This window comes from Sarcophilus harrisii, chromosome 2 (genome assembly GCF_902635505.1).
Source record: "Sarcophilus harrisii chromosome 2, mSarHar1.11, whole genome shotgun sequence".
Classification (NCBI taxonomy): Eukaryota; Metazoa; Chordata; class Mammalia; order Dasyuromorphia; family Dasyuridae; genus Sarcophilus; species Sarcophilus harrisii.
The window spans coordinates 274,083,513-274,094,213 of record NC_045427.1 but is presented as its reverse complement, the minus strand read 5'-3'; the positions used below and the strand labels follow the sequence as shown (position 1 = coordinate 274,094,213).

Sequence of the window (10,701 nt, the reverse complement as noted above, 5' to 3'; positions counted from 1 at the left end):
CTCTCTCTGGAAAGTAGTGCCTCGTCTCTTCCTCCATTTCCTGCTTTCCTTTAGTATCCACTCGCTCCACTTTCACTCTCCACTCCCCTCCCTTTTTTAAAATGTTGGGGGAAAAAAGGTACAAACTTTAATCAAGACGAGAAAATATTGACGTGCAAAATGAACATGATCCAATACAGTGCGAAGAGAACCGGAAACGTGATATATTTACTTTAAGAGGGGAATTTGGGATAAAAAGAGCTGGTGGGTTGGGAGGGGGCGTGAGAGGTGGTAGAAAGAATAAGGTGCCGCGGTGATGCGTCCTCCTGTTTGTATCCCTGCGCAGGCAATAGCATTGGGTGGAGTGGGGGAGGAGAAGGGAGCAAGAAGGGGGAGGAAAGGAGGAAAGAAGGGAGGGTGAGAGGTGTGGGTGAAGAGAGAGGGGAAGGAATCTCGGGATTGGACAACCGAGAGAGAGACGCTCCCGCACGCCGCCGGCTCTGATTGGCCGACCGGTAGGAAAGGTTAAACCAAAAATTTTTTTACAGCCCTAGTGTGCGCCTGTAGCTCGGAAAATTAATTGTGGCTATAGCCGCCTCGATCGCTGTCTCCCCAGCCTCACCGCCGCCGTTCCGGGACGCGCCCGCCTGGTCTCCCCCCCTTTGGGCTGCTGCTGCTGCTGTTACTGCTGCTGCTGCTGCAGCAGGAGGAGGAGGAGAAGGAGGAGGAGGAAGAGGAGGAGGAAGAAGCAAAAGGGGGGGGCGGGGTGGGGGGAAGACCATGAAGTAGAGTTGGGAGCGAGAGAGCTTCACCCCCGGGGCGGTGGTTGTTTCTCTTTTCTTTCTTTCTTTCTTTCTTTTTTTTTTTTTTTTTTTTTTTTTTTTTTTTAAATTTCCTGAGGGGTGGTTGCTGCTTTTGCTACATGACTTGCCAGCGCCCGAGATTGCGGTCCAACTGCGCTGCTGCCGGTGCGCTCAGTGCTACTGCCGCTGCCGCCGCAAGTGCCACCCGCGCCCCACTCGGCACCTTTCCGTCGCTGCTGCCGCCGTCGCCGATCCTCTCCCGCGCCCCCGCCGCTACTGCTACCACCGCTACTGGTCCCGCGGGCGCAGCCGCCGCCGCCGCTTCCCCCCCAGAGTAGTGGGTGATGTTGGACATGGGAGATAGGAAAGAGGTGAAAATGATCCCAAAGTCCTCCTTCAGCATTAACAGCCTGGTGCCTGAGGCAGTGCAGAGCGACAACCACCATGCGGGCCACGGCCACCACAACAGCCACCACCCTCCGCCCCACCATCACCACCACCACGGCCACCACCACCACCATCACCCGCCGCCTCCACCTCCTCCCCAGCAGCAACAGCCTCCTCAGCAACAGCAACAGCAGCAGCACGCCCCGCCACCCCAACCCCCTCAAGCCCCCCAAGCGCGCAGCACCCCAGCCGATGACGATGAGGAAAAGGGACCCCAACAGCTCCTGCTTCCTCCACCACCTCAGGGGGCCACCTCGGCTGCTACCGCTTCGGCAGTCCTAGACGGGGCCAAAGCTGATGGCCTTGGGGGCAAGGGTGAGCCAGGCGGCGGAGGTGGCGGTGGGGCCGGAGACCTGGCCCCAGTTGGGCAAGAAGAGAAAGAAAAAGGGTCCGGGGGGGAGGAGAAGAAGGGGGCGGGCGAGGGCGGCAAGGACGGGGAGGGGGGCAAGGAAGGGGAGAAGAAGAACGGCAAGTACGAAAAGCCGCCCTTCAGTTATAATGCCCTCATCATGATGGCCATCCGCCAGAGCCCAGAGAAGCGCCTCACCCTCAATGGCATCTACGAGTTTATCATGAAGAACTTTCCTTACTACCGGGAGAACAAGCAAGGCTGGCAAAACTCCATCCGCCACAACCTGTCCCTGAACAAGTGTTTCGTCAAGGTACCCCGCCACTACGACGACCCGGGCAAAGGGAACTATTGGATGCTGGACCCTTCAAGCGACGATGTGTTCATCGGAGGCACGACTGGCAAATTGCGCCGGAGATCTACGACGTCCCGGGCTAAGCTGGCCTTCAAACGTGGCGCTAGGCTTACGTCCACCGGACTGACCTTCATGGATCGGGCGGGCTCTTTGTATTGGCCCATGTCTCCCTTCCTGTCCCTACACCACCCCCGAGCTAGCAGCACTTTGAGTTACAATGGAACCACGTCCGCTTACCCCAGCCATCCCATGCCCTACAGCTCCGTGTTGACTCAGAACTCGCTGGGCAACAACCACTCCTTTTCCACTTCCAATGGGTTAAGTGTTGATAGACTCGTCAACGGAGAGATCCCTTATGCCACGCATCACCTTACGGCCGCTGCCTTGGCAGCCTCTGTACCCTGCGGGCTGTCTGTCCCCTGCTCCGGGACCTATTCCCTAAACCCTTGCTCCGTCAATCTGCTGGCGGGACAGACAAGTTACTTTTTTCCCCATGTCCCTCACCCTTCAATGACTTCTCAAAGCAGCACTTCAATGACCGCCCGGGCCGCTTCCTCCTCCACGTCTCCGCAGGCGCCCTCCACCCTTCCCTGTGAGTCTTTAAGACCCTCTTTGCCAAGTTTTACCACGGGACTGTCTGGAGGACTTTCTGATTATTTCACACATCAAAATCAGGGGTCTTCTTCCAACCCTTTAATACATTAACATCCCTGGGACCAGACTGTAAGTGAACATTTTACACACATTTGCATTGTAAATGATAATTAAAAAAATAAGTCCAGGTATTTTTTATTAAGTCCCCCATTTTCTGTACGTTTGTTCAGTCTTTAGGGTTGTTTATTATTCTAACAAGGTGTGGGGTGTCAGCGAGGTGCAATGTGGGGAGAATACATTGTAGACTATGAAGTTTGGAAGTCAAAATTATAGTAGAATGTGTATCTAAATAGTGACTGCTTTGCAATTTTTATTCAAACATGACAAGTCTATCACTAATTACCACCAAGATTTCCATGTTTTCAGTATTATAAGTTATCATGGATATACATGGTGGATGGAGACCTTGGGGATAAAAAAAACACTAAATTATGGGAAAAGCGGGGGGAAAAGTTTAAATTGTAATTTGTATTTTAAAAGAATTAATAGTAAAGATACCCAAGAAACGACATTTGGGCCATTTATTGTTTTGTCCTTTTCCTTAAGAAACTGGTTTTTGTTTACTTTTAGACCAAAGATTGGGTTTTAGAAAATGCACTCGGTGAACTAAGTATTTCAAAGAGAAGCAAAAACAAAACGTAACAAAACAAACAAAAAAGCATGTTTCAGTTCGCAGCACTGCCCGTTCAAATGAGTCAGAAGGGGACAAAATTAATGATTGCCTTCAGTTTGTGTTGTGTATATTTTGATGTATGTGGTCACTAACAGGTCACTTTTATTTTTCCTAAATGTAGTGAAATGTTAATACCTATTGTACTTATAGGTAAACCTTGCAAATATGTAACCTGTGTTGCGCCAATGCCGCATAAATTTGAGTGATTGTTAATGTCGTCTTAAAATTTCTTGATTGTGATACTGTGGTCATATGCCCGTGTTTGTCACTTACAAAAATGTTTACTATGAACACACAGAAATAAAAAATAGGCTAAATTCATATATACCTTGATAGTTTTGTCTCTTTTATTATGTAGAGCTAATCTACAAAAGATTAAAGTTATAAATAAATCAAAAGGATGGCTTTAAAGGCCAGCCTTGGATTTAAATAGCTCCTTAGATTTAAATGGAAACTTTTTATACAAAAAAAAAAATAAAAAATAGTATTTTCTCCAAATGGAATTAAGCTTTTAAAAAAAAAAAAGGAGCAGCAGGTTATTTGATTAATGGTAGTTATTTTTACTATAGACTTTTTCAGCGGATCTCTTTAAATTTCTATGTATACACAGCAATTAATTTATCTAGTGATAATGTGTGCATAGATATTTACTGTTTATTTTCCATTCAATTGACAGAATGCTTACTTTTCTATTCACCTTGTTTCAGGCTTCAAAAAATATTTATGGCCTCTGGCTGACTATATATATATATATATATATATATATATATATATATATATATGTATATGGCTAGATAGCAATGATTATAATATACATACATTATACATATGCATATGTAGGTATATGTATATGTGTGTGTGTGTGTGTGTGTGTGTGTGTGTGTACACAGAGAGATCCCTACAGTTCAGGGAGTATTTGCGCTTTTGATGCTGCAAACATTTTGTTTAATAATATTTGTATTTATAGTTTCTAAGTCAGCATTTATTTTTGTGGTTGTTTACCCACAGTGAGAGTTCTAATAAAGATGTGCTAAAGTTGAAATACAATTTTGCTGGAAGTGATCGCCTGATGTAATGACTTTACAGATAAATGCTTATATTTTCTTCCCAAATTCTAAGTTTTAATCTCTACTTGTTCAGGTGCAGAAAGATGCCTCTCTTTTTATACCCTTAAAATAAATATTTATTAGTTGACTCACTATAAATATGTTAGCAATTTTCAGCTGGAAATTTGTCCTACTTGCTTATATGGAGCCATATTTCTGTTTTAATTTGTTATGGAACCAAAAACAAACAAACAAAAAAGTTTCTTGATGAATGTCACACCTCCCAAAAACAATTAGAAAACTTGAGTAAGAGGTTTACCATAACTAATTGGATCCCATGGTGATTCTGTGGAGGACAAGTTGTTCATTTGTTACAATTGTATAGTTTGAAATGAGTTCTACAGTAATGTAATAAGCCAGCTATTTCTTACAATAGGCCCAATGAAAAATAATCTGTTCTAGAGATCTTATCTGGAAACACTTAAAAGAGTTGAACTAACACAAAAAGGGGGGGAGGCATTTGAAAAATTCAAATTTGAAATACAGACTACTTGAATATCTAATATTGTATGTGGAATGGGGAGAAACAGAGAAGAGAAAGAGAGAGAGAGAGAGAGAGAGAGAGAGAGAGAGAGAGAGAGAGAGAATTTTTTTTTCTATTGAAAACAAATAACGCCTCTTCCCCAAAAGATCTGAGAAGTATTTTGTTTTGTTTTGTTTTGAATTAATGAGGGCTTGAAATAGTGAAGAAGAAATTCAAATCAAATAATTTAGGGGGAAAAAGTGTTTTATTTTAAATCTAGATAAGTCTAAATTCCTTTTTTAGGGATTCTGTTTTTTAATGAGCTGATCACTGGCAAATACTGTTCTATTCTATAAATACCCCAGAAAATAATGTGATAGGAGTACATGTAAATATGTAATAAAACAATAGTTTTGTTGATATATCAACAATAAAACATTACATATATTAAAATTTGCGATTTTACTTTAAAGTATTAACAAAACCCCAAATTCTAGAGATAGGCAATAAGGGAGTCTCATTTACATATTTGTGACCTAAACAAACTTAAAGAATTGCTTCTGCTTTTTTATAGGATTGGCATAATGGGTTATTTAGCACTTTGCAATGGGTTTTATTGTTGAGAACTCTAGATGCATAAAGGAAATGTGTTGGGGCTGGAAAACGTTTCAACAATGAAACTGAGGTCTTGTACTTAAGCAAAGGGATCTTAATATGATGAGAAAGGTTTTATCATCACTGATGGCATTTTTGTTTTGTTTTGTTTTGATAAATACTTCCTTATTTAAGAAAAAAAATGATATTGCTGGGGTTTTGTATTGTTTTATGTTCCTTTTCAAATGCAATTAGTAAATGAGATTTCAATGCCAAACACTGTGCTTTGAGATCGGTAGTAAACTGCTATCTAAGAAATTCAGGTGTTATTGACTTCTTTATACTAATGGGAATTGAGGGCTGGGTGAGTGTTGATCCATACATATATCCTAGGCATCTCCATGGATATTTCATTTGAAACAATTTGTGATTTTTCAAATAGAAATTGAGGAAAATATACACACATATATGTAAATACATATGTGTATATACATATAAACAATATAAATAGATGATTTTATAGGAGGCTTATTAAGGCCTTAACGCAAATTTCACTTACCTCACTCTTTCTCTCTATTTCTTAGAGCTTTTGTTCTTTGGATATCTTTTCACACATAGGCAAGAAAGTCTGGTGAGGAATTTAAGACACTTTTTACTTCAAACAATTCACAATATAATAATGCTGATCTTTATTTCCATCAACTTTTGTTGAGTAAAAGCTTCAAGAAAAATTTTGGGAATTGTTATTTAGCTATTTTTAAATTAATGTGTTGGAGAAAAAAATTAAAATGTTTTTTAGTTTTAATCCTGTTTTGTATTTATTTAGAATTTTAAAAGAAATGAGATGCATTCAAAATAAGGACTCAATAAATTCATTCAGATACTAGTTTCATAAATTTTAATATGGAAACATAAAATGCAAAATTATATTTTTGAGTTAAAATATTTAATTGGTCTTAATTTAAGGTTGATAGGTTAAAATAGCACAATCGTTAAATAAATATTAGTTTAATCAAGCCCAATTTTTATATTTAAAAATAGTTTAAAGAGTCTGAGGTGGGCGCTTCCAAATAATCTTTCATGTATCATGATGGGAATGATATAAAAATGAATATAAAAACCTTGATTCTTCACTGCATTCAATTGCCTTATGGAGAATTTTTTTTTTTTACAGTTATGAGCATCTTATAGAAAATCAAGAGGAAGATAAAAATGATTGTTTTGGGCAATTCTTTGTTGTTAATTCTGCATTTTAAAATTATTTTTTGCTCATTGATATTACTTCCCTGAGCTGGTTGTCTAATCTTTCATAAATAAAATTCTAGAGATATATATGCACATATATATGTGTGTGTAAACATATATACATGCATATATATGTATAGAACTATGCAAAAATAGTGTTTTCCCCAGCATAATTAGAAAAAATGCATAAATCCAAATGCTTCAGAAGAAAATTATTACATGGAAGCTGCATGGTTTAAGTACTAGGTTCTTGGGACTCAAGAACAGTTGATGATGAACTGGAAGAGCAAAGGGTGAAGGTGAAGATCATTAGAGGTTCCAGCGCTGGCGGAGACTGTTGGGGTTGTGTAACTGTGCCTGGAGGGCGGGGTTCCTGTGCATTCCTATCCAACTGGATAACCTGCGCTCAACTGTACTCCACCTTACTTACAGACAGACTGGACCCTTCAACAAGAAAACGAACCCAGCATCTCACCTGGCAGCAGGGTAGGTGAAATATAAAAGAAAACCATCTCTTTTTCGTACCCTATTTTTGATGTGGAAAGAAAATAAGACAGCCACATCGCGTTCACACACACAACACTTTTATTCACCTTCTCTAATAATTCTCTGTATAGCAAGGTGTGGATGTCTTCACCGCCCTAGCTTCCTATTATTTTCGCGTATGATAAATGATTTCACTTTTTCCTGACCCCCATTCCTTGTTCCACAGTCCTCGTAGCCTTCAATCCCTGGTATATTAATGTAGCGCTTTCTTTTTCTTCCATAAAATCTAGCTTTTCATTACATTGACGGTCAGTTCTAGCTTTTGATATAGTGGGTGAACTTTATGGGCTCCCGGGAAAGAAGGGAGAGTAACTCGAATTGAGTGTGTGTGTGTGTGTGTGTGTGTGTGTGTGTGTGTGTGTGTACGCGCACGGGCGCGCCTGTTATTTTCCCACCCTTCCCATTTCTATTTATCTTTCCAAGACGCTGCGAAATATGGACCGTAAATCACTGGCGTAAAAGTTCCTGGCGCGGAGTGTGTCCCCCACCCACCAGAATCGGTAAGTGGAAGGGCTTTTTTAGAAGGGGAGGGCTACTTTAAAATTTGAGTACAATATTTGCATTATAAGCTAATATTTTGTGGCCTGGAGCGGATCTGTTGAATACCAGGACAAATTCAGAATAGCAGCAATGAGCAGAAAGATACCTTCAATCCATCACCCTCTTTAGTTTCTTCTCCTTTGTGAAAAAAATCATTGCGCGTTTTAAAAAAATATATATTCCTAACCTAACCTAATAAGGAGGGGAAATCTAGACCGAAGTAGGTGACTTTTGATCAAGTGGTACTTGAATCATTACTTTATCTATGTAAAGAAGTGTTTAGTGTGAAGAATTTAGTTGTCTTGGATCTCAGGTTTCCAATTATCCTTTCATCATCCTGGAGTAATTGCTGCTAGCCCGAAGAGTTACCCCAGTCCTCAACACACCATTAAAAAACAACAACAATAACAACAACATCAAAACGCGTACAAGTTTTCTATTCCACCCTCTTACCCACCCATATACACTAATTAGCAGCAGCTGAACCACAACTATTTCTAACCTTCCCAATCCCACCGGTTCTTCATCTGCTACATTAGAAAAGTGAACTTTCCATTTGAAGCCGAGATAGATTTTATTGGCTATTGTATACATTATGTATGTTTTTGCGGGGGAAAGGGGAGGATATGGGTTGCGGATAGTCTCTACTTAGAAACATTTGTTCTTTGCCTTCGAAGTACTAGGAAAATGAACACCAGGAGATTTGAGTTTGACTTTGGCCCTGCTGGGAATATTCCTGGTCTCGGCTTTGGGAATCTCAAGCAAATAATTGATTCTTAATACATTCTTAGGAAGCAGCAGCGCATACTCGAGGCCTTGGAGTTAAAGAGAGACTAGGATGTAAAGAAATAGAGCCGAAAAAGGCATAAAAAGAAGAGAGTTGGGGGAGCGATTAATATATTGGAAACTTAGATTAAAATTTGATTTTTGCTTCAGATCCAAGTATTGAATAAAATCACAGGTAGATTTAGAGAGAGGCAGGTTGGGCTCATCTCGATTCTGGACTCCCGCCGTATCTCCTTTGCATAAGAGAGTGAAAAAGATTGGTCGAGCAAACTGAGACTCTTTCTTTAGCTTCCGAGTCTGGTGTTAGACTGCGCTCTTTCTCGAGTCTAAATTATCGGGGACAGGATTGCACAGGACCGCTGCGCTGGGAGCAGCAAGGTGAGGGCGCTCTTGCCCAGGAGAAGCCAAGATCTGTGGTTTGGTCATTCGCACAGGCTCGATTTTCAGGTGGCAAAAAAATTGACTCTATAGAGCTGTGTAGGTTGGTGGGTTTTTTTTTTTTTTTAAGTCTATCTTCATTGTTTACACGGTGCCTATTTCAGATCTCTGCACTTATCTGCCAGTTGATAAAACTGTTTTCTCTGTGATAGACATCTACTTCTCTCCTCCCCACTCCCCACCTTTTCTGCCTTTTCAATTTCCACCCCATTTCCCTTTTCTAAGCTAACCTCTAGCAGTTCTAGCCTGGGACCTTATGGAAAAGAGAAGTTTCCCAGGGTCGCCCTGGGGTAGATTTCGTGCGTGACGGGGCTGGGGGATGGGTGTGGATTGGAGGAAACAGAGGGTGCCGTAGTTGGGGGGTGGGGTTGCATTAAGAAGCTCTGTATCAGAAAATACTGAGATAAGCAAAAAACAATCCACTCGTTGCGTTACCTGTTCGTCCCCCACCCTTTCAGTTTTTAAGATTTGCTTTCACAGATTCGGCATCAATCAATAACCCATATGAGCTAGGGAAAGGAAACTAGAACACTCTTAGTAAACCTCAAAAATTCGTCTTGTAGACTGGCCTTTCCCCAGATTATAATGCGGGATAAATCAGAAACTAGGGACTGTAGCAATGGACAGGTTTTTAGAAGAGAAGCATACCAATGATTATTATTAAAAAAAACAACAAGGCACTGATAATAGTATTTCGAGAGGGGTGGAGTTTTTTTGGGGGAAAGAGTTCTTTGTTTTGGTTTGTTGCTACTCTTGTTTTTAAATCCAAGAGCCTTTCCGGGGCCTTTTGCTGAATGCGGGTCAATGATATCCTTTTTGTCTTGCCTGTGGCCTTACTCAAGTGATCCTTTCAGGTTGGAGGAAAAATCGCGACGTATAGAAAGTATGCGGTGAGAATGGTTGTTTTGGGATATCTGATTGCTCCGAGGCTCAGTTACAGGACAAAATAAAATTCTGATTTTGGCTTAGGTTTGAATTTCAGTTTTACCTGGCATGAACTTGCAGTGTTTATAAGAAGTAAATTTCCTTGGGTCTGTGCGATTGATACTGCCAATGCCTTTAATTCTATTTTTTACATCTTTGAAATTGAGAGTACTTCTCCGAGGCCGCGTACCTTTCTGAGATCTAGTATCTGGGCGGAGCATATTTTCCATCCTTTTGACCGATCTGGATACTGGGAAGCTTAGTAACATTAGGGAGAGATTTCTTGGGGTTGTTTGATTTCACTCACTCTGGGGTGAACTTTAATGATGTTATAGTTTGCATTGGAAGTTAAATTAGCTGTTACATTAACGGCAGACAATGACTAATCATATTCTCCTTTGGGCCTCGCTCCTCCCTCCTCCTCAAATCCTTAACTGTTTGGAAAATAGAGGAACCATGGGAGCTTGACTCTTCGGTTCCCCAATATGAGTGGGATTATCCCAATAAATATATAGGTGAGACATATGGAGATCTCATTTAGAAAAATTCTGTTTATTTAAATAGCAACTATACTTTCAGTAACTTTAGGTCTGGGTTCCTAAGGGATAATGGTGTAAAATAGTATTGTTATGAACCAACATCTTCATTTGGAGTCGCTCAAGTTGACACAAAATGTTATTTTGCAGTGATCTGAGTTAAACAAGACCCATACCTTTTTTTCTTGTGCACACACACACATTATTTATGTTGAAGAACCGGAAAGAATTTTGCACAGAAAGTAACATCTAATGTTTAATTA

The 10,701-nt window shown here is 40.8% G+C and overlaps 1 protein-coding gene across 1 annotated transcript; it reads left to right on the top strand.

The window, feature by feature from the left end:
• The first annotated feature begins 533 nt into the window (after nucleotides 1-533).
• Nucleotides 534-5,741, top strand: FOXG1 (forkhead box G1). The gene has a single exon (XM_031952272.1). The coding sequence runs from the start codon at nucleotides 1,127-1,129 to the stop codon at nucleotides 2,636-2,638; it is 1,512 nt and encodes a 503-aa protein (XP_031808132.1). The 5' UTR covers nucleotides 534-1,126; the 3' UTR covers nucleotides 2,639-5,741.
• The last annotated feature ends 4,960 nt before the right edge of the window (nucleotides 5,742-10,701 follow it).